Source organism: Canis aureus, chromosome 5 (assembly GCF_053574225.1).
Source record: "Canis aureus isolate CA01 chromosome 5, VMU_Caureus_v.1.0, whole genome shotgun sequence".
Classification (NCBI taxonomy): domain Eukaryota; kingdom Metazoa; phylum Chordata; class Mammalia; order Carnivora; family Canidae; genus Canis; species Canis aureus.
The window spans coordinates 35,796,298-35,819,473 of NC_135615.1; the positions used below are offsets into that span (position 1 = coordinate 35,796,298).

Here is a 23,176-nt window from a genome sequence, read left to right on the forward strand (position 1 = left end):
CTAGTCCCCGGGAACCAGGGCCCCGCCTCTAGTCCCCGAAGTCGGGGTGGGGGCCAGGAGGGGATGCGGGGGTGGGGGGCACACAGTGCAGGGCGCCGCCCTCCGCCCTCCAAGCCCGCCCGGGTCTGCTAACAAAGCTACATTTTGAGATCAATTGCGTGGCGGCCGGAGCATCCGAAGGATACAGTTGTCATGGAGATGGGACCGTGAGAGGAAGCCTGGGATGGCCGGGTCGGGGCCAGGGAGTGCGGGCGCCACCAGAGAACCCCAGGCCAGCCTGCAGGGCCCGCTGGGGCCAGCCAGCCCGATTTCCTCCTGGGCTCTGCTCCTGATCCCCCCTTTTGTATAATCTGAGGTACATGTGTGTGTTGATGGGGTGCCAGTGGCAGCTTGGTGGCAGGGAACCTGGGTGTGGGTTGGTTGCCGGGGCCTGCTGGCAGCTACCTTTACCACGGAGCAGCTTTGAGGATTTATTTCTGTTTCCAGTTTCCTAACTTTGACAGCCTGGCTTGGCCGCCAGGCCTTCCCAGCTCTGGACTCCGCTGCTGGAACAGGGGCTTGCACGGGGGCGTGGTAGACAGTGGGCAAGGCTGAGAAGGCACATAATGGCCGGCCTGCCTGGCCACCGGCAGGGAGGGAGGGGTCCTTAGAGCCCCCTGCTGGGGCTGGGGTGGGGCAGGGAATCCAGATGTGGGGGCCACCCTGCGCAGCTGGCTCCCTCCTAAGAGGAGGTATTCTGACTGTTGCTGTCCCCGGTGGATCTGGGGACTCCCTGAGTCAGAACTGGGGACATTGTCTCCATCCAGGCCCCAGGGGGGCCACTGCCCCAGCTTACCCTTTTGTCTTGGGGCCATCCTGGGGGGACCTTGGAAGGGAACTAGGGACAGAAACACTAGCCACAATGGAAGGGGGTCTGAAATTCCTGGCAAGCTCGGGAGAAGCCAGGCTGAGCTGGATGGGTGGGTGAATGGGGAGGAGGGAGAGGGCTGATGGCCAGGGCAGATGGGTAGTTTGGGTCTAGGGAGAGGCATTTGAACTTTTGGAGGTTCCCTAGCTCCTTCCTCCAGACCCTGGAAACAAGAGCTACTTAATGGGGGGTTACTCAGGCAGTTTGAGGGAGAGTGGGTAAGAGGCACTGTGACTACCTCCAAGCCCAACAACCCCTAACCCTGGACGAATACAGTCATTCTACCACCCCCGTCCCGTCCCTCCCAGGGAAGCTCTAAGTTCTGTGACCTGGGATCTCTGAATCAGTAAAATGGGCCAGCTGCGCTCCCCTACTCACCTCCTATCTCTGGAGGAGTGACCTGCCCACCCAAGAGCCCCCTTCCCCAGTGTATAGGGAAATATGTCGACAGGACTGAGAAGGCGGGACTCTGGCGGGGGTGGAGGGTGACAGGGGACGTGAACATTACCTCATCGAGCTTCCATATATTAAGTACTACCGCTGGCTAAGTAAGCTCACACAACCATCTTTAGAGGGAGATACTACTATTATTTCCGTTTTGTGGAGGTGGATGCTGAGGCTCAGGGAGAAGTTACTTGTTTCATGTCACTTGGTAAGTGGTTGAGTCAGGATTTGTACCTGGGCAGAGCTGTTTGCTGCTTGGACCTATGTCCTCAGTTTCATTCTCTTCTTCCCTGAGATGCAAGTTAGGAGGGAGGTGATTGCATGCCTTTCCATCTGGAGCAAGGGAGTAACCTTGGGGGAAACCGAGGCACTGAGCTAGGATCTCCTAGAGAGGTGGGATGGAGGCATTCCCATTCAGGACGTTTTGCTTGCAGGAAAATGACACTGCCTCCCGTGACAGAAGATGTTCTAGACATCCTCTGCCAGATGGTCTTTTCCAGGAAAATCTGTTTTGAGCGGCATCTTATGTCTGGGGCTCCATATTTAGCCTGGCTCCTCACACACTCAGACTGTCGCCCCTTGAGGGGTGTTTGGAGGGAGTGGTGAGCTTGGGCCGGACCTGGCTTCTTGCCATAGCTCAGGCAGAGGTAGGGTGGAGTGGCCTTCCGGGGACCTGGCTGCTTTCTGCAGAACCCTTGTCCTAAGTGGGTTTGCTCCCAGGTAAGTCCTCCCTGGGATCTGATCCTTTTTAGGTGGTGAGCCACCCCAGGGCTGTGCCTGCCTGACCCCGACTGACTCAAGCATCCAGCTGTGGCCTGTTGGAGAGCAGGACTGTTTCCCTCCTTCCCCGGGCAAGCAGGGCCTTGAGCTCCCCTCTTTGGAGTGTCTCCCTCCACTCTTCTCCCCACTAACTTTTTGTCTTGTCACACCTGGCAGTACAATGAACACCACCTATATACCACAATGAACACCCACCTATATACCCTTCACCCAGAGACCTAGATTTGCCAATTATTGACATTTTACCCACATTTGTTTTGGTCTCTCTGAACCTTTTGAAAATAGTTGCAGACATTATGACACTTATCTCTGAATAATTCAGCATGAATTTTCTGAGACGAGGACATTTTTCTACATAATGACTATATATTGTCATACTCAAGAAGTTTAACAATGACAGTTTAACCTAGTATGTAATCAATATTCAAATTTCTCTAGGTGTATCAGTGATATCCTTTATAGCTGTTTTAAAAACAAGTTTTGATCAAGGATCACACATCACATTTAGTTATGTCTCCTTAGTCTCCTTTAATCTGGAACAGTTGCCCTGCCTTTTTTTTTTTTTTTTTTAATCTTTCATAACATTGTCAATTTTAAAGAGCCTTGGTCAGTCTTCCTGTAGAATGTCCTGCGTTTCGAATTTGTTTTGTTGCTTGCTCATGAGTAGACCCACCTTAAACATTTTTTGGCCGGAATATCCTGTAGCTAATGTTTGCCTCCTTCTCAGTGTTTCTTATTAGGAGGCAGATGTCCTCAGCTTGTCCTATAGTAGGTAGTCAGCCAAGTTAGGTCATGTCGCTAAGGAATCCCTTTGTTTCACCCCCTTCCTTTCTCTTTCCACTTCTAGAGTTTCATCTACATGGCCCAGGTCAGCAAAACTGACTGAACTCGTACCTGAGACCACACACTGGAGAAGGGTGATTCAGCAGACATTGATGAGGCCTTCAAGGAACTCCCAACCTCAGGGGTGGTGTAGGGAGAGCCACACCTGGGGTTAGAAAGTAGTAAGCATAGAGGGGATGGAGGGAGGCAAGATGGGAAGAAAGGGGGCAGGGCCCAGACTATGGGCTGATGAACTGGCCCCTTTTCCAAAGATACTAGGAGCCACCAAGGATCTTGGAGGTGAGAGTAATGGGACAGGTGTGTGTGTTGGAAATGGTGTGCTGTGGAGGATGGATGGAGGGCCAGTGTGGTGGACAAGGATTGGTCAGCTGCCATGATGTGACACAATACAAGAGGCCAGGCACTGGATTTGGGGCTGCTACATATGGCATGCAGAGGGAATGAAGGCACAGTGGAGATGGAGTCAGTGGTGTGGTGGCCCTGCTGGCACCAGGATGTGGTAGGTGGCAGGTGGAGAGGAGGATAAAGATGGAAGAGGCAGAATGGATAGGCACTGGTGTCCAACTAGAGGTGGGGAGATATCTTGCAATGGCCTGGGAAGGGTGATGGAGAATGCAGTTTTGAGTGTGTGAGATCCATGTTACTTTCCAGGTTAGAGGAACAGTGTGCAGGAAGCTCGTTTCTCAGGTGTTAGTGGCCACCTGTGGCCATCCTCTCAGAAGTTCACTTTGGGATGAGGGCAGAGGGAAGGCCACTCGTGACTTAAAGCAGGGAACAGGTGGTGAACTTTCAGGCACTAGCAGGGCAGGGAGTGTGAGCATGGGCTGGGGACCACTATAAAACCCAGGATAGGGGCAGCCCAGGTGGCTCAGTGGTTTAGCGCCGCCTTCAGCCCAGGGCCTGATTCTGGAGACCCTGGATCAAGTCCCACATCGGGCTCCCTGCATGGAGCCTGCTTCTCCCTCTGCCTGTGCCTCTGCCTCTCTCTCTCTCTCTCTCTCTCTCTCTCTCTCTCTCTCTCTCTCTGTGTCTCTCATGAATAAATAAATAAAATCTTAAAAAAAATCACTATAAAAAAAAAAACAGGATAATCCTTCCTTTGCAGACACCCAACTCCCTTTCCTCATTTGCTTCTTCATACTTGCTTGGGGAACCCTGACCCTGGTTAGATACAATACCTAGCCCACACATCTGTACCTGTGCAGCTGAATGGGGCTAAGCAAAACCACCACCCTGATTGGTCTCACTTGAACTTCAAAACTGTGAACTTCATGTGGGTCCTTAGTACTCTCCTGCATCCCCACCATGGGTCCTGAGTCCCATCTCTTTTTCCCCTACTGGCTAGTTCACACTTTGTCTTCTACCCTTGTTCCTTGCCCCTCTTTCCCACTGCGTCTCAGCTGATAATACTGCTTGCTACTTTTTTGAGAAAATAGAAGCAGTCAGGACTTTTCTCAGATTCCCAGTGTTACATTCACCCATCTACCAGCACCTGCGGCTCTGCCTCTCTCCTGTTGCTGGGGGTGAAGTGTTCCTGTTCCTGGTTAAGTCTACCCCTCTACTTGTGCACTAGATCCTGTCCCTTTAGGTCTGCTTGAAGCTGTTGCTCTAGCTAGTTCCCTCCTGCTTTATAAGTTCCTCTTGTACTTAGATTGTTCCACCAGCAGATACTTGCTATTGCTTCTGTCTTACAAGATGGCTCTCCTATGTTCTCCATCTAGCTACCACTGAGTCTCTGCTCTGCTTCATAGCAAAACTCCCCAGAAGGGTTGTCTGGACTCATCTCCTGGTCCTCTTCTACCCCTCTCTCTTGACTGCACTCCAGCTGGGCTTTCACCCCCTTCCACCAACAGCTCTTCTCAAGGTCCCCACTGGCCTCCATGCTACTACACTCAGGGGCCAAGTCTCAGTCCTCATCTGAAGCACCTGACACCTTCATTTTCTCCCAATTTTTGAAATACTCTCTTTGCAGGACATCTTCTGTTTTCCTCTGGCCTTGTGGTTGATCCTACTCAGTGTTCTTCTGCCCCCATCCACATCCTGTCTCCATCTCTGAACATTGGTCCCAGGACTCGGCCCTTGTACAGCTGGCCCTCCTCAACTGCGTTCACTACTGTGCCCATCTTGTCCAGTCCTCTGGCTTAAGTACACCTACTTATATGCTGTCAGTTTCCACATTTATACCCCCAATTTTGAACTCTGTCCTGAGCTTCAGTATCTTTTTTTTTTTTTTTTTTTTAGAGATTTTTATTTATTTATTTATTCATTCGAGACACAGAGAGGGAGAGAGAGAGGCAGAGGGAGAAGCAGGCTCCATGCAGGAGCCCAATGTGGGACTCGATCCTGGGTCTCCAGGATCAGGCCCTGGGCTAAACCGCTGAGCCACCCTGGCTGCCCTTCAATAGCTTTTTTTATAGCATCTCAACTGTCATGCCTTACTAGACACTTCAAACTCAACTTTTCCAAAGCTGAGCTCCCGATCTTCCTCCCCAGACCTGGTCCACCTGGTTTTTCCCATCTCAGGAATGCCAGCTCCATCCTTCCAGGTGCTCAGGGCCCAAATGCTGTTGTCATTCCTGAATCCTCTCTTTCTCTCCTACCCTGCATACTGTGCATCAAGGGATGAGGCTTTTACCAGGCACCAGATCTTCTGTCAGTGGGCTATGGCTGATTAGGAGGGACTCCCTCAAAGATGGGGACAGGGTAGCAATAGGGGGATGGCTCACTATAGCCTATCTCACACATGCTGGCTTTGTCCAGCCTCAAGGAGACCACAACCCTTTGCTGAAGTCCTAAAGCAGAGACAAGAGTGAGCAGGGGGAGAGGGGAGTAAGGGGATGAGGGAGTACCCTGCAGAGGTGGGGTTAAGTAGAGCAACGGCATCAAGAGGTTGGAGAGGGGTTGGGGGAAAGGTCAGAGGGGAGGATGCAGAAAGGTAGAGGGGTTTTGGGGGTTCGGGGGCAGAGAAGGTGAAGATCTTGGGAGTAGGGGATAAGTAAAACTTGGGCAGAAGGGAGGATTAAATTTCTTGGTTTGTCTCTCTTGACTGTTGAGCCAGACTGGAGGGTAGCTCATGAGTCAAATGGGGCTCAAGAAGCAGAATGAGTCCCAGGTACCATATGAAGCTCCAGGAAGACAGAGAAATGGATGGTCACTTAACCAGAACAGCCTACTCCCTTGTGGTTCCAGATAGCTTCCCTGTAGGGAAGTCAGCTGGAGGTAGAGTCCCCAGCTATAAACATGATTTGGGATTTGACAGCAGACAGGAGTTTCAGCAGTGTTGAAAGCCCTCCAAACCAGCATGCCCATGTATGCAAATACTAAGCAAAGGAAGGTGCCAAGTGCTGGGGGGTAGGGAGAGAATCAAGTCAGAAGATGTCAAGGAATGACCTTTGCAGAATTGGGCCCAGGGGCCCTGAAAGTCCCAGCAGGCTGAAGAGTACATGCAGAGAAGATGCAAATATGCACCCAGCCCTGGGGACCTCTGTCTCCTCAACCGTGAGAAAGAGAAGGCCTTCCAGATGCCTATGACCCAAGGCAAAGCTTGGTTCCCCAAGGGCCAAACTGAGCATAAGAAAGCGGCGTGATGCTGGGCTCCATACTAGCCTCTGGTTTGGTACCACCTGAAGGGCTTGGGCCTTCAGGAACTTTTGAAGGGAAGCCCAGGGCCCTGGCCCTTGTCCTGTAACTAGTGTTTCTCTTCTCCCTTGAGATGGAAACTAGGAGGGAGACTGACCTGCGGTGGGAGTGGGAGTGTTGGTGGGGTCAGGACTGTTAGGGTCCCCATCTGCCTCAGGAAAGGGTAGGGCACTCTCTCTGGCCCACCTTCTGGGCCCCAAGGGTGCCTTTCTCCTTCTTCTATCCTCAGGCTGGGCCCCTGAAGCCCTTGCCTCAGAAGCCACTTGACAGCCTGCCATGGACAAATGTCTGCAGGGCCCACTGAATGTCCTGTGCTTCTCTCCTGTGCATTCCATCCCCAGTGTGGCAGCCAGCCCTTCCCCCTGCAGGCCTGAGAAGGGTTCTGGGAAGCAAGAGCTGCTGCCCTTCCCTGAGCACTGTGCCCAGCTCTGGGCTGAGCACTGCATCCACACCACTTCCTTCAGTCCAACTTTAGGCAACTTTCTTGAGGTGACACAACTGGTGAGTAGCAGAGCTGGGATATGAAGGCAAGCCTCTCTGACTGTACAGTTAGGACCCTGACTCACTGTCCTGGACTCCAGTTTGAGGCACTGGTTGCTGTATGAGGTGCTCCAAGTTGGGAAGACCAAGTGGGTTTGGTGGGATTAGGGTCACCTTGGGGAATGGAGGCAGGGAAGTTCCCAAGGCTCCTGGGTAGACAACCCCTTCATATTCTCCCAGTTACACCCTTTGCCCTGAGTAGTTGGGGACATTGAAGAGGCAGACACGCACCCCGACTGGTCTAAGCCTAGAGACAGTGCTTAGAGCTCTGACCTCGAGGCTCCTTGGCTGGCATAGACTTTGGGGGAGCATGGAGAGCATGGGGGGCCGGGGTCCCACCGAGGGGTCTGCCTGTGAACTTCCTGCTGTCCTTGATGTCAGTGGTCTGGCACTTTCCTGGAGTGTCCTGGAACCTAACCTGGGCCCTGCGAATGGTGTGGGGTATACCTGGCCCAAGTCTATTCTGAGCACTCACTACATGCCAGCTCTTTTCACTGATCATCTTATTTAACTATTTGTGTGTGTGTATGTGTATGTGTGTGTCATAATCCCAGCCCATGTGCTAAGGAAGTCTGCATAGTAGGAATTTGGGGAAGGGCAGTGGGATTGACAAGGGTGTCCAGAATGGGCTCCCAAGGGGCAGGGAATAGCTCTGACCATGAAAGGCTTCCAGCATTTTCTTTGTCTTGCAAGAAGCCCTTATGGAACTCTCTGCGAGTGTCCAGTGTCAGACATGGGAGGTCTTTTGAAGACTGTCCCATTTGTGGAGTTCATGCCCAAGGCATATGGATGGGCTTTAGGGGTCCCTGAGCCTATCAAAAATACTCAAAATGTTGTGCACATATGTGAGAGTCTGGGTGGGATCCGCAGCGCCATCAAAGGCCCAAAGTCTAAGACTTGGAAATAGTTAGAAATCTCGAACATATATGATATGGGGAAATGAGGCCAGAGAGGGGCTTCATTTGTCCAAACTCTGCTAGCACATTGGAAGCTAAACCCAAGTCTCAGATTTGCCTCTATAATGACACCCAGAATGATTTTTCTCTGATCCCACTGCCCCCCCCCTTGGACATCCCACAGGCTCTTAGATTTTGCCTGTCCTGGGTAGTACCCAGCACCATGGGTTCCCCATCTCAGCTCTGCATCCTGTGTCCCCATTTCCACCACGTGGACCTGTATTCCCCCATCTCCTCCCAAACCCACCTGGCCATCTGATGCTACCGGGTGTGGCTGTGGTGACTGGGGGTGCCTATCTTCCCCAGTGGAGCACTGAGTTGTCCCTTTCTTGCTCCTGGCTTCTTCTGAAGCAGAATGATTTTAATCCCAGCGCCTCACTGATGTCGGGCTATCTGGCCTGAACCTTGCCCCTTGGCCTGTAGGCTCCTCATCTCTACTCCATCACCTAGGGGTCTGCCTCATGAGTGGCTGCCCAGCTCCCTTTGTGTGTGTGCATGTGCATGCATGCATGTTGTATGTGCCCAGAAATGCCTGCACCATATACTTGCTCACAGACATGCACACAGGCATCAGTACCCATGCCCTCTCCCCTCTAATAGAGCATATCGGGTCCTGGAACCCTCCTTGCTGGGCCCCCTTCTCCAGACCTTTCCTTGGGCTTCCCACAGTCCCTGGCTTGGATCTCTGCATGGAAGTCACCATACAAGGTACTTCTATGACAATCCAATGTCGTTCCAAGCAGAATCTCAGCCTTGCCACTTTCCAGCCTTGCAACCCTAAGCATCTTCCTCAATCTTGCTTGGCTCCTGCCTACAACAGTGATGATGATAATAATCCCCAGGTTATTCATCAAATATTTAAAACAGTGCCCACTGTTTGCCAGGCTTGGTGTTGGGCTCTGGGGGAGATGGTGAATGTGACCTAGCCCTCACCCTCCTGAACTGACATCCTACTGAGGGAGATGGGCAGGAAATAAGGAAGCAAATAGAAAAGGGAGTTTCAGTTCTGCTAAGTGATGCTTAGCAGGTCCGATGCTCGGTGGAGGAGTGTGAGAGTGCAGGGTGGTGAGAGAGGGCCTCTCTGAGGAGGCGGCATTGGAGTTGAGCCCTGACAGGAGAGGCAGTCATTTAGAGATCTAGGGAAAGAGCATTCTAGGCCAAGGGTACAGCTGGTGCAAAGGCCCTGAGGTGGGAATGAGCTCAGGGAGCAGAAAGAAGGCCATTGTGGCTGATGGGGTGGGGGATGGGGAGAGGGCAGTGAACCAGCTTAGACAAGGCCTTTTTAGGCCATGCTAAGGAGAATGAATTATCATCGAAGGGCAGTGGGACCTATTGGACAGTTATGAGTGAGAGAAAGTTAATGTGATTTGTGTGTTCCCAGTTCATACTAGCTGCCATGGGGAGAGTGAGGAGGGGGACAAAGTTGTCTTGAAAGAGCTGACACCCGGAAAGTGACTAGTTTGGCATTTAGCCCTGGCCCTGCCAGTTTTCCATTATCATCACGGGTGTACCTTAGTTGGAGCTGAAAAAGATGTCACTGAGCCCAAGGTCCTCTCAAGGGCAATGGGTAGCAGGAGCCCCTGCATGGGGCAGGGCCTGGCTTATGCTGAGAGAGAATGCAGGGGATCTAACCAGTGCCAGCCTGTCATTTGTAGGCTTCTTAGGATCAGTGCCCTGTGGCCCAGCTGTACTTCCTCTCTTGCTCTTGCCCCAAGGCTGGAGGGGGCTGGGTCACTGTTTTGGGTAGAGTCTCCTGGTTGAAGATTTGAGCCCCTGATTTTATGGGAGGACCTGACAGAGGGCATGGGAAACTGGGGCCTCATTCTGTGCCTCCAGTCCATCCAGGTACAGAAAGAAGCTGTTCCTGAGTTCTAGAGCCAGCTCCTCAACTGTGTGACCTTGGGCACAGCCTTTCCTGGTTCTGTACCTCAGTATCCCCATTTGTCAAATGTAGTGGTAGAAAGAGTAGACCTTAGGTGCCTTTTCCCTTGATCTCTACCAGTTTGTTCTTCCTTGGACTTCTGCTTTCTTTACATTCATGACCTCAAGTTCTCCTACCAACCCTGGAGAAGGAGAGCAGAGGTGATGCTCCCATTGTGCAGATGGGTTCATAAAGGCCAAAGACAGTGATACATCTCAGGGCCCATGATGGTTCAGAGTGGAATTTTAGGGTTTTGTTTCATACCTCTGACCTGAGGCCCCCCTTTATGCATCTCTCTTTTGGGATCAGAAAGAGAGGGGGTGTCCTGGCTCAGCTATTACTGGGCTCATCTGGCCCTCAGCCCAGGCAAGGACTCTGGGCCCCCTGCCCAGAGTGGAGCTCAATGCTGCCCCTTGTCTGCCCACCCCCAGAAACTGAGGACACTACCCAGTGCCCGGTGTTGGCAGAACCTCTATTCCATTCTCAGCTGCAGGACGACAAGGCAGGGCAGGTAAGGCTGGAGCCAGCCCGAGGCAGCTGCTGGAAGTTGAGGGATGAGGTCGGGGCCTCCCAAGATGTCCTTGATTTGTTCATAACCTTGGTTTGGGGTTGGTGTAGAATGAGCATATGGGGAAACCGCTTATGCTTTCATTATTTTAAAAAAATATTTTATTTATTCATGATAGACAGAGAGAGAGAGAGAGAGGGGCAGAGACACAGGCAGAGGGAGAAGCAGGCTCCATGCTGGGAGCTCGACGTGGGACTCGATCCTGGGACTCCAGGATGGCGCCCTGGGCCAAAGGCAGGCGCCAAACCACTGAGCCACCCAGGGACCCCCCCGCTTATGCTTTCAAATCTCAGGCTTCACTGTAACCTCAGACGGAGCCCTGACCAAAGGGGGAGGCACTCCGTCCTGCCAGGCTTGGCTTCCATGTGTGGGTGTGGGAGCTTGAGGCACCCTGGTGGAGTTGGGTTGGAGTCCTGTGCCCCAGATCCAATGGGCATCCAGTTCCCTGGACTAGAAATCAGGCCAGAGGACTAGAACTCAGGCAGCAAGCCAAAAATCCCCATCCCTCCTCTTTCCTTTAGAAACGCTCCTCCCCACCCCCAAGAAGTCTCAATTGAGGAGATGACCTCCTGTTCTTCCCCCTCTGAGTCCATAACCGGAGGGAACAGATTGAAATAGCAACTGCAGCAGCAGGGATTTAGGGCAGACCAGAAAGAAACCCTCACATAGTGCTGAGCCCCTTGGGGTCCCCGGTGTCCTAGGATCCAGGCCCAGATATTCTCTCACTGGTTCTTTACATTTTTTTTTAATCTGTAGAAGTTTTTTGTTGTCATTGTTTTCTTGTGTTTTGTTTTTGTTGTTTTTTAAGTAAAATCTTATACTCGTGCAGTCTTCAAAACCCTAGGATTAATGCTCAGGGTGGGTGGACTGAGGCCCCAGATCCCTGTCTATCCTGCCCTCTTTTCTCCATATGTGAAAACTGAGGTTTAAATGAATCTTAAGTGGTCCAGTGTTAGCAGATCTCCCCTCAAGGGCCTGGAAGTCCCCAGAGGAGTAGACTGACCTTCCTATCCAGGCTCATTTCTCTAAATGGGAAGTTCCTCTTGGAGTCTAACTCATTGTTTCCCAAACATTTAAAAAGAATAACAGATTACTATATCTGATCCCTGTAGACTCTGGTTTAGGAGCTTTGGGGGAAGGCCTCATAATCTATTTTATCAAGTCCCTCAGGTAACACTTAAGACCAAGCAAGAATAGGCAGGATGGGTCTCACTTAAATTCTTATTGCTGTGCTTGCAACTTGTTCTGCTGCAGCCCAGAAGGCTGACCAGTTCCTCTCCTCCAGACTCTCCTGAACCCTCCAGACCCTTTCTTCAGAAGAGCCTGGGGGATTTAGGGGAAGCTGAGACCCAAAAAAGGAAGGAAGGAAGTTGTTTGGAGGGGCTGGTCTGTATCCTTGGTCACAAAAGTCATGGGTGAGGTGGAGTGATGCAGAAATATCCTACACTGGGTGGGGCCAGGGACAGAGAGAAAGAGAGAAGGTTGGGGGGAGCCAGAATGCAGCCCATTGCACCTGTCCTCTCATTTGGGATTAGATCAGGCAGGAAGCCTCTCAGAAATGTGGGCTGGTTTTGATCAGTTTTAAAAGGGGGCAGGGGTGGAGATGGCAGGTAAAATGGATCTCCTCATTTTAAGAGGAGGTAAAGACCCAAAGCAGTGCAGAAGGGAGTGGGGGTAGTCTGGCAGGGGAGGCAAGGAGGCCCAACCTGGACCCACATGGGGTCACACAGTGAGTTGGGCAGAACAGGGCCCAGTTCCTCTTCCGGTGCTCTCCCCAGAATGCTTCATGACATCCCTCCTCAAGGCTGGGCAAGCTCCGGGGGCACCCTTAAGGGGGAGAACCCCAGGCTCCCTCCTCTGTTCTTGCCAAGCCAGGACTTTGGGTGCCTGGCAGCTAAGGCAGGCTGACTCTAGGTGATGGTCCAGGGTGGTACCTCACCCACCTAGCACCCTGGACAGCGCCTCACTCTGGGCCTGGGGATGGCGGCCCGGGGGCCGCAGGTTGGTTTCTCTGGGCTGGAGTCTGGTTTTGATGAGGCTGCACTTCATTGGCTTCCTTGCCTCCTCTCTTAAATCTCCCTTTAAAGGCATCCCCCACTCATTTCCCTCCATTTACCCACAGATTCATTCTTGTCTGGCTCCTGGAGTCAGGATGAGAACATGGAAAGAGACAAGGGGACTGGCTGCTGTCAGCCTGAAGTTTTGTCTACCTCATACACCAGCAGGAAAGGGACAGGGTTTGGAGAGGTCCTAGACCCTTCCCTAGTTCCTCCTAACCTGGATTTTTATCACAAGGTTTTGGTGGATTCTTGAAGGCACAGCAGAGACACCTAAGGGGTAACAGGAAGGCAGGACTGGGGCACACAAGTGTGACTGCAGGTCAGGGGAGAAGTGAGTGGGGCTGGCCTGAGCAGGGCCACTGCCTGAGGATGCCACAGCCTGAACCCATATTCCAGCTAGGAGGTCCTGAGAAGATTATCTCCGCCATCCTCCTGTCCCCAGGCAGGCTGCCTGGTACTGGTGCTGCTGGGCTTTCCACCCCTCAGCACCTGCCCTACTCACCTCTTCATCTCTTCATTTGCCTTCAGGTCGTGGGGAGTCCTAGGAACATTCAACACAGGGAGGAAGCAGTGGCTGCCATGGAAGAGGATAAGCTTCCATCTGGGGAAGGTGGTACTGCCTGGGACCCCAGCCTGGAGCCTGAGGAAGAACCTGGAGTCCAGAATGGAATGACACACAGTCAGGACCTGAACAGTAGCTATAACAGCCCAGGGCATGAGATGAGGGGCACTCTAGTGGACACTGAGGAGTCCATGCAGGGCCCAGACATGGCCCTTCGTGGCCTCAGCCTTGGCCTTTCCTTCACCAATGGCCCAGTCCTGGGGCCAGACTCAAATACTCTAGAAGATTCTGCAGAGTCCAGGGCCTGGAGGGTTGGTGGGCTGGCAGAGGGGGACAATGCTCCCAGGAATTTCTGTCTGGACACTGAGGATCCTCAGCTGGGGTAAGTGGGTGTCTTGGGTTAGGGGCTCACTACATTTGGCTGCTCCAATGCCATGTGGCCTGGGTCTAGCCAGGTAGCCTCTTTGGTTCTTGTTTTTCTCCTCCTGAGAATTTCATGTCCCTGTTTTGCCCAGCTTCTGGGTGTTTTAGAAGGATAGAGCCATTAGAATTCAAAGGCTAGTGGGACTGTTGTGCCCCCACACCCCCCCCAAAGCTCCCTAAACCATCATGGGCTGTTTCCGTGTGTGGTTGGAGGGCCAAATACCCTCCATCCCAGATTGGGCAGTAGAGTTCCAAAATGCTTTGATGTGGAAGGTCATCTGGCCCATCTCTCTGTTTCAATGGAGATGAAGATCTTCCAGTTCAGTAACTGACCTCAGAAGAGTAGGCTTTGTGAATTAATCCCTGCAAGCTACCCCTCACTTGAGTGCCCTCTGGAGGTCTTACCAGGAATCTCACTTCAGTCCTATTTACTGGAGTTACAGGGCCATTTCTATGAACCTCAGCAGGAGGGAGAGAGACCTGATGTTTTGGAGGTACTAGTTGGATAAGGTGGGGACAGATGGGACAGGGGAATGTCTAAAAGACCTCAGGGTGGACTGAGAAAAGAAAGTATATAAAAGTTCTAGTGTGTACAGTGGCAAGCCCTGGCCAGGACAAGCAAGTGTGCATAGGTGGCATGCATGGTTGGGGGTGGGGTGGGGAGGTGGGCAGAAATCTAAGTGGCATGCATACGTATGTCTGGCCTGTGAATTGTTTTGGTATAGGAATGTGTGAACATGTTGATGTGCATGGGTCTGTGTGGTTGTGTGTGTGTGTGGGAGGGGTGGTGTGTGCCTGGCTTGTGCATTCATGGGTACACACTTGGGTCTGCATGTCTAGGGCTGAGTGTGGCTAGCTCTGTGGCTAGGAATGTGAGTATGTGAGGTCCGGTGCCTGTGTGTACCACGTATCCCATGGCCATGAGTGTTCCATCCAGACAGGTCCTAGGGCAGCCACTGGGCTGGCAGTGGGGTGCAGACAAAGGTCTGGGGCTTCTTGGAGCATACTGTTTGTGTTTAGGTGGCATGTTTATTTGGGATGGCTGAAGGGGCAGATGGAAGTTTGGAGATTGGGCTAATGGTCTTCAAGCCCCTCTCAGAACCACCTCTCAGGTCTGCTCAGGTGCATGACAGGGTGGGAGATAATGGGGGGGGATGAGATGAAAGCTCCCCAAGGGCAGAGATCAGTATTATTCAGGTGTCTCTGAGACCTAGCACAGGCCTCACAGAGGTCCCTTTGCTGGGCAGATTTCGGCATCTGCTCTGGTAACTTGAACAATGACCCTTCTCTTCCCTGCCTTCTTCCTGGAGGTCAGAGGTAGCTCTACCCCAGCACACTGCCAGGCTTCCTGCCACTTAGATTCCTGCCCGCCCCCCCATTTCCACTTCCTTCTCCAGCAAGAGAAGGCCTACTGAGGCTGTGGTCTCAGCTCCTGCTGGAACTGGGCAGAAGGCAGCTGGCTGTGACTCCAGCTTTATCTCTCTCAGGTCAGTATGCTTCTCCAGGGAACACACTAGGACCACATCTTAGACTGAGGTCCAAGGAGGTGTTTGCGGGGAGGGGGTACTTCACAGTCCTCCAAACACACCTCTCTCTCTCCTGGGCCGTGGGGGTTGAGGAGAAGCAGGGGGTCTCTGATCCTCAGTGGGAGAGTGGGGTGCACATCTTTGTAAATGGTGGACCTTGATTTATCCAAAATGAGCCAGAGTGGGTGGGCTGAGGCTCACCCTGCTTCTTTCTTTGTGTCTCTTCCTCTCACTGTCTCTGTTTCTGTCTGTCTCTCTCTCTCTGTCTCTCTTCCTTTCTGTTTCTTTTTCTCATCTATTTCTTGTCTTATTTTTCTTCCCCTCCCTCCCTTTCTTCTTGTCTCTCTTTTGCCCCATCTCTCTTGGTCTTGCTCTGTTTCAGTGTGTCCTCCTCCTTACCTGTCTTCTCTGCTTCCTGTCCATCTCCTCAGTGCATAAGAAGCCTCCCGGGCTGCCTCGGTTTATCTCTGTGTGATGCTTTATTCTAGGTACTATGGATATATCCGTGAACAGAATACATAAAAATTCCTACTCTCATGGAGCTTATGGTCTAGAGGGGAGATAGATAATAAATCATAAAAGTGATAATTATGTAGTATGTGGGAAGGAGGGTAAGTGCTTTGGAAAAAATGAAGTAGGAAAAAGGGCTGAGGTGTTTGGAGGCTGGTCCCAGTTATAAATAGGGTGTTCTGGGCAGACCTCAGGAAGAAAGGGATGAGGAAAGAGAGCTTCAGCTTGGGGGAAGAGCACTGTGGCACAGGAACTGCCAGCTCAAAGGCCTCTTGCAGGAACAGGACAGGGCCTTGCTGTGGTCTTGGCAGTGTGGTACGCCAGGGGGCTGACAGACATCTGTGTGTTCGCCTCATGCACCATTCGGCACAGTTTACTAAACACTGTGTGCTGGGTGTTCCCTGGCCTTGATGGGGGTGGGGGGTGGGACTGGGGAACAGATGGCAAACCAGGGGACACACAGTATGATACACTGATGGGGGCTGGGAGGAAGTGAGGAGATAACCTGAGGATGGAGAACAATGAGGGGGCTAGCAAGGTAGCTGATGTGCCCTTGTCTTCCTCATGTTCCCTGATAAGGTGATGTGAAGGCCAGGCCTGAGAGCCGTGGTGTGGTTGGCCAAGCTGAGAGCCTCTCAGGCTGTGGGGATGGCAAAATTTTGACTCAGCATTACTGTGGTTGTGATGGGGGATATCTACATGGCTCTGGGAAGCCTGGAGGCAGTGGCCCCTGGGCCACAGTGGAGGAAGACGCCTCCCATTCATTCACTTAGACGAATGCTGCCTACTATGGGCCAAGTATAGGGTGGGCACTGGGTAGGACCACACCTGTCTTTGTCATTGCTGTACCCTAGTACCCAGCCCAGCACCTGCTACCTAGTGCTCAGTAAGTATTAGCTGAAAGAATAGACAGGACACAATCCATGCCTGCTCCTGCCCCTATGGAGCTCCCAGATGGGATTGGTGCAGTCCTACCACCGTAAAGGGGTCCCCATGGCAGGATAGTGACTGGTCCTTGCATTCCACAGGCTGGGTGGCCCCGGAGAGCCAGATGTGCGGGATGGCTTCAGTGCCACGTTTGAGAAGATTGTGGAGTCGGAGCTGCTGAGGGGCACCCAGTATAGCAGCCTTGACTCCCTGGACGTGCTGAGCCTCACGGATGAGAGTGACAGCTGCGTCAGCTTCGAGGCCCCCCTGACACCTCTCATCCAGCAGCGGGCCCGCGATAGCCCTGAGCCAGGGGCTGGCTTGGGCACTGGGGAAATGGGGCCTGAGGGGGACATGGGAGCAGCTGGTGGTGATGGGGAGCTGGGCAGCCCCCTACGGCGCTCCATCTCCAGTAGCCGATCAGAGAATGTTCTGAGCCGCCTGTCTCTCACAGCCGTGCCCAATGGCTTCCATGAAGATGGACCCCAGGGTCCAGGTGGGGACGAGGAGGAGGAGGAGGAGGAGGAGGAGGAGGAGGACACAGACAAGTTTCTGAACTCAGCCAGGTGAGCAGAGCCTAGGCTGGGAACCAGGAGAACCATTGAGCAGATGGGGAAACAGACCCAGAGGAGACAAAGCAGGTTAGGGTAACCCAGTGCCCAAAGTGAACAAGCCCTCTGCAAGGTCATTGTGTCCTGCCTCTGCACCCAGATTTCCCACCCTGGTCCTGAGGTTCCATTCTGCTCTTCCAGCCCTTTCCAACCCTAGTGGGGCCAGGGAGCTGTGCTGTGTGGATTGTGTAGCTTCTAGTGATCTCATTTAGGGGCTCCTCTAAAAGTCTGACTTGGTGCAATGGAGCTTCTTCCCCTACTCTGGCCCCTGGGTAGGTTTTCGGAGGCCTGGGGAGACCTCCCACTTTCCCTCCTGGGCCTCTGACCCCTTCTCTCCACCCCTACCTTCCTTATGCAGTGACCCCAGCCTAAAGGATGGCTTTTCAGACTCGGACTCAGAACTTAGCAGCTCGGAGGGTCTGGAGCCTGGCAGCACAGACCCACTGGCCAATGGGTGCCAGGGGGTCAGTGAAGCTGCTCGCCGGCTGGCCCGTCGCCTCTACCACCTTGAGGGCTTTCAGCGCTGTGACGTCGCCCGGCAACTAGGCAAGAAGTGAGTTGTCTTATGTACCCCTCACCCCAGGCAAACCCAGTGTCTTCCTCAGCCTGAGGGAGGTGTAGGTGACTACTGTCAAGGGTGCCTGGTGCTTGGGGTGGGGGGTGCCAGTAGTTCCCAAGAGCTCCTCCTCCTGCCACTGTCCTCATTCCTGGCCTTGCCCTACATCTGTTTCCTTTCTGGGCTGCCTGGGCGAAGGCCCATACTCTCAGGGAGGGGAGCTGGTGGCTGGATGATCCCTTGGGGCTGGGGAGTACAATGTGGCTTGTTGTTATGGGACCGTGAGGATGGCAGTGAGGACAGAGCAGTGGGGCAGGGAGAGGAGAGGAGACCCTGGGCCTGGACTGGTACTGCCTGGGAACCGGGCACTGGGAAGGGGTTCCTGGCCCTTATTAAGCCCCACTCTCAGTCTGTTGGGACTGGCTAAGAGCGCTGAAGCCACCAAAGCAACCCTGGCCTTGGGACTAGGGAATGGGAACTAGCCAGATGGAAGTCCTGGGTGGATGGAGGGGGCAGGCGGGGACTCTCAGACTGGGGGAGTCAGCTGGCACACCCTGAGCATTTTTTAAAAGATTTTATTTATTTATTTGAGAGAGAGAAGAAGGGCAGGGGCAGAGGAAGGAGAAGCAGGCTTCCTGGTGAGCAGGCTCCATCTCAGGCCCGGGATCATAACCTGAGCAGAAGGCAGATGCTTAACTACCTGAGCCTCCCAGGCACTCCCACCGGGAGCCTTTCTGATTGTCAGCATGGCCACCTGCCTTAGCCCTTCCTCCAGAGGGCCTCCCATACCCATGCTTAGGCTCTGAGAAGGGGAGGCAGTCATAGATCTGGAGGCAAAGGGGCCATCCAGACCCTCGGCTCCAGGTTGGAGCTGACTGAGAAGCTGAGGCCAGCTCCACTTGGGGATCCTTCCCTAGTTTCTCTCCCTCCTTCCTTCTCTACCCTTCTCAGCCTCCACCTTGCTGAGGCCAGCCTCCCGGCCCCAGTGCAGATGTCACATCTTGACTGGGAAGCCTGACCTGTCCCACTGGGGTGCGCCCCCCACCCCCAACCTAACGATGTTCTCCGGGTGCCCAGGTTAGGGTGCATCTGCACCCTCCCAGCCTTCCTCCTTCTCTGCAAGAGTGTCTGCAAGCACTTCACTGCACTTAAGTCTCTCCCATATGCAAACAGAAATTCTTCGTCAGCTGCACTTCTTCCCCCAGCCTCTTGGCAGCCAGAATTCTCATGTTTTCTGCCTTGGGTGGCCTTCGTCCAGTCCCCCTCTCCATATTCTCTTCAGCCGCCTGGGGCAAGCTTCTCCCCTATCCTCTGCCTTCTGAATCTGGTGCCTGCCACCAGACCTCAACTTACCTGTCTTCAACATTGTAGACATACCCTACTCCTCTCTTTTCCCTTAATTAAAAATCTTATTATGCAAATTTCAACCATACACAAAACCAGAGAAAATAATATATTAAACCTCCATGTACCCATTACTTAGCTCCAAAGTTAACAACATCCACTACCCCCCCCCCCATTTTGCTGGAATTTTTTTTTTTTTTTTTTTTTTTTGCTGGAATATTTTAAGGCATATTTTAGGCATTCTATCATTTGATCCATAAATACTTTAGTATGTGTCTCTAACTGATAAGGATTTTTATTTTTTTTATTTTTTCAAATATTTTATTTATTAGAGAGAGAGAGTGCACAAGCAGGGGGAGTAGCAGACAGAGGGAGAAGGAGAAGCAGGCTTCCTCCTGAGCAGGGAGCCTGATACAGCCGATCCCAGGATCCTGAGATCATTACCTGAGCCAAAGTCAGATGCTTAACTGACTTGAGTCACCCAGGTGCCCCTGATAAGGATTTTTAAATATAATCATAATTCCATTATAATTTTTTTAAACAGAACTAGCCCAAATTCCATAGAATCTCTAACATTTAGTCTTTTAAAAACATTTTTATTTATTTATTCATGAGAAACACACAGAGAGCGAGAGCGAGAGCGAGAGAGAGAGAGAGAGAGAGAGGCAGAGACACAGGCAGAGGGAGAAGCAGGATCCACGCGGGGAGCCCGACATGGGACTCGATCCCCGGTCTCCAGGATCACGCCCTGGGCTGAAGGCAGCGCCAAACCACTAAGCCCCTGGGGCTGCCCTAACATTTAGTCTTAAGTTTAATTTTCTGTCTCAAATGCTTCTTCATACCAAGATGTATACAAGGCCTATGCTTTACATTTGGCCAATATGTCTCTTGAGTCTCTCTCTCTTTTTTTCTTTGTAAGTCTCTTAATTAATAGTCTTCTAGACTGCTTCCTTTTTCTTAAGGCCATATATCTGTTGAAGAAACAGAGCTGATTGTCAGGAAGAATTTTCCACGATTTGGATTTGGTCTCCCCATGGAGTTATGTCACCCTTACCCTATTTCTCCAGGCCCATGTCTCCTGTCAATGGGAGGGAGAGCTTGGGGCTTGGGTCAGTTCAGGGGGAAATTTCTCTTTTCGAACAAGAATTCATAACTCTCATCTTGAATCACTCTGTCTTGGCCTCTGGGACACTGTACCCCCCCCAGCTCTTTCTGGCTGCTGTTTCTTAGACTCCTTCAGTGGCTCCTTCTCTTTCCTCAGTTTGCTTCTGCCTTTAAGAGAGGCTTCCTCTGGGACTCCTGGGTGGCTCAGTGGTTGAGCATCTGCCTTCGGCTCAGGGCATGATCCTGGTCTAGGGGTGGAGTCCTGCATCAGGCTCCCTGTGCGGAGCCTGCTTCTTTCTCTGTCTATGTCTCTGCCTCTCTCCCTGTATCTCTCATGAATAAATAAAATCTTTTAAAAAATGTGTGTGTGGGGGGGCTTCCTCTGATCTCTGTCCTGGGTCTGCACCCTCCTCTTGCTTAGACTCCTCCCCTTCCTCCAAGTCATTAGCCAACTGATGTCTCTCCCGTGGGTACATGCAGCACCACCTGATGTCTGGCTCTGACACCTCCTCCCAGGCCCATCTCCTGTGTCACGTGCTGCACCATTCCATCAGCTGTGGATTCTGTCTCCGAAATCTCTCTCCTCTCCAAACTCTCCATCTCTTCTGGGACAGCTGCTGCAGCCCCCAGGGGCCTCCCCTCAGCAGGTGGTGTTCTGACGGGCTCACTCAACTTCACACCCTTCCTGAGCACTACTGATCCTTCCCCCTTGGCCCTCAGGACTTGCTCCCTACCTCATCTCTTGCTCTGGCCACATGGCTCTGCTGATAGCTGCTTGGACATGTTGTACAGTTTCCTCTACGGGGGACACTGCATCATCTCTCCACCTACTCCCATCACCTCACTGGCCCTTACTTTCCTCTAGGTGTTCACAGAGATGTCATTTCCTTTAGGAAGACTTCCTGATCCTCCAACCCAAGGATGAACTGTCAGAGCCCAATTGACCAACACAGGGAGGCAGCTTAAGGGCCGGGCAGGTTGGGTGGGTAGGTCAGAGTGCCCCAGGGTCACTGCCTATGTGCCCCTGTTGCTTGCTGTGCCTGCTTCTGATGGACACCTCCTGCTCTCCTGACAGCAATGAGTTCAGCAGGCTGGTGGCCGGGGAGTATCTCAGCTTCTTCGACTTCTCAGGCCTGACTCTGGACCGAGCGCTCAGGTCAGTGGGGCTGGGATGGGGCGGTGTCCACAGGTGGTACGGGCCACACATCTGGATTCTCAGGACAGCTCTGTCATAAGCTTGCTGTGCAACCTTGGGCAAGTCTCTTAACACTCCCTGGGAAGGCTATGGAGAAGGGCATGAGCACAGCAGTGGTACAGCAACTCAGTGAGTGCTGGCCATGTGGTGGGCTGAGGATATGAAAGTGGGAACGTGGTCTTGAAGTTTTGGGAGGGGAAGAGCAAGGGCTGGTTTGTATTGAGCACTGCCTGTTTGCTAGAGGCAATAGGTTTTTACACACCCTGCCAGACTTCATCCTAACCATACCCCTGTAGGGTAGGTGTCAGCATTGCTGCTCACAGATAAGGAACCAGCTATTGGGTAAAGTGATTGATTTCCTGCAGTCACTGAGGGAGGAGATGGCTAAACTGGGATTTGATCTCAGGTCCTTGTGGTGTTTGGAAGCAGACAGTAGTCTTCAGGAGGGTCAGGTACAGGCCCCAGGGAGTGGAGGGTATAGAATGGAGTGCAGCTTGGTGTCTAGCAGCCCTTGGAGGCAGGGCCCAAAGCAGGCTACAGCCCTGGGGGTGTGGAGGTACAGCAATCTCTGAGCTAAGTAGGGGGTGGTCCCCAAATGATAGATCTCATTGTGTCCCACTTCTCTTACACTTTAAAAATATGTATTTCCATTCTTTCTTCTTTACTTCACTTGGGATATTTTCTCTTGACCAGCTTTTAGTTCACTTACTTTGTTTTCTGTGTCTAATATGCTGTCAAATCCACTTATTGAGTTTTTACTGTTTATTATTACATTTTTCCATTCTAGAATTTTCATTTTGTTAAATTAAAAAAAAAACAAAAAAAATGATTCTAATTCTCTGGAGGAGTTCCTCATCTTTTCACTTGTTTGCTCCACCTTTCCCCTCTCTTTGTGAACATATTAATCCTAGTTATTTCAAAGTCCTTATTTCCAACTTGGTTATCCCAATGTCTGGATCATTGAATCATCTGTATCTGTTTCTCTTGTCTCTTGTTCTTCTTTTGGTTTTCCATCATATATCTTGTCCTGTCTCTCTGCATGCTTACCAATTTTTTTTTATTGGATGCTGTGCATTTTGTATAGAATTAGAGAGGTTCTAGATTATTATATATTCCTCCAGCGAGCGTTTACCTTGTCCTTTGCTAGGCAGTTAGAAGAGGGCAGGGGGTGCACTCCTAATCTGACCACAGTTGAGCTGAGGAAAGGCTGCACCAAAGTTTGATAAACTCCGGGATCCCTCATCACAGGGTGGAGGCCTGCACAGTTTTCTGCTAGAAGCCTAGTGTGTTCACTGGGGCCTCTCCCTTTGGTGGGTCCTGAATCCTGATTGCATTTCCTCAATCTGGCAAGAGTGTCAATAAAACAAAACACAACAACCCCAGTCCCTCTACTTCTCAGAGGCTTTTTACTTAGCTTCTTTACGTCCTGCCCTTCACATCTTCAGAATTTGGCCAATGTCTCAAAGGGAAAACTGGGTGTATAGCCATAGCTCCCCAGGTCTCTAGGTCTGTGTCTTCAGCTCTGTGAAGCCACCAAGTGTTCTGCCTCTTGCCTTTCCCCCAAATTAGCAGTGCCCTCAAGGAAAAAGCAACTGTAGATGAACCCCTCACCTCAGCTCTCTCCTCTCAACAATTCTGGCCCTGTGGTCTTTGTGGCATCAGGGGCTTACTGAAAGCTTCAGAGAACTGTATTCTGTCGGGCTTATCTCAGAGTCTCAGGGTAAATGTTGGTCTGCTGCAAGATGCTCTATCCTGAGCTG

General features: G+C 52.0%; 1 protein-coding gene across 12 annotated transcripts in view; it reads left to right on the plus strand.

Annotated features, from left to right (window-relative positions):
- The window catches only part of PSD2 (pleckstrin and Sec7 domain containing 2), a 143,199-nt gene that overhangs the window by 94,681 nt on the left and 25,342 nt on the right, over positions 1 to 23,176 (plus strand). For 9 of the 12 annotated variants that reach the window (XR_013379585.1, XR_013379584.1, XM_077897410.1 and 6 more), the window contains 5 exons: positions 13,187 to 13,602; positions 15,041 to 15,130; positions 16,708 to 17,172; positions 17,576 to 17,770; positions 21,297 to 21,377. Coding sequence is in view for 10 of the 12 variants with exons in the window: in XM_077897415.1 (XP_077753541.1) it covers positions 13,187 to 13,602; positions 15,041 to 15,130; positions 16,708 to 17,172; positions 17,576 to 17,770; positions 21,297 to 21,377 (1,247 nt within the window). In the remaining 2 variants the exon portion in view is untranslated. Of the gene's footprint in view, positions 1 to 191; positions 356 to 2,995; positions 3,136 to 13,186; positions 13,603 to 15,040; positions 15,131 to 16,707; positions 17,173 to 17,575; positions 17,771 to 21,296; positions 21,378 to 23,176 lie in introns of those variants that run through there. The other 3 variants (XM_077897413.1, XM_077897411.1, XM_077897408.1) reach the window with 3 other exon arrangements.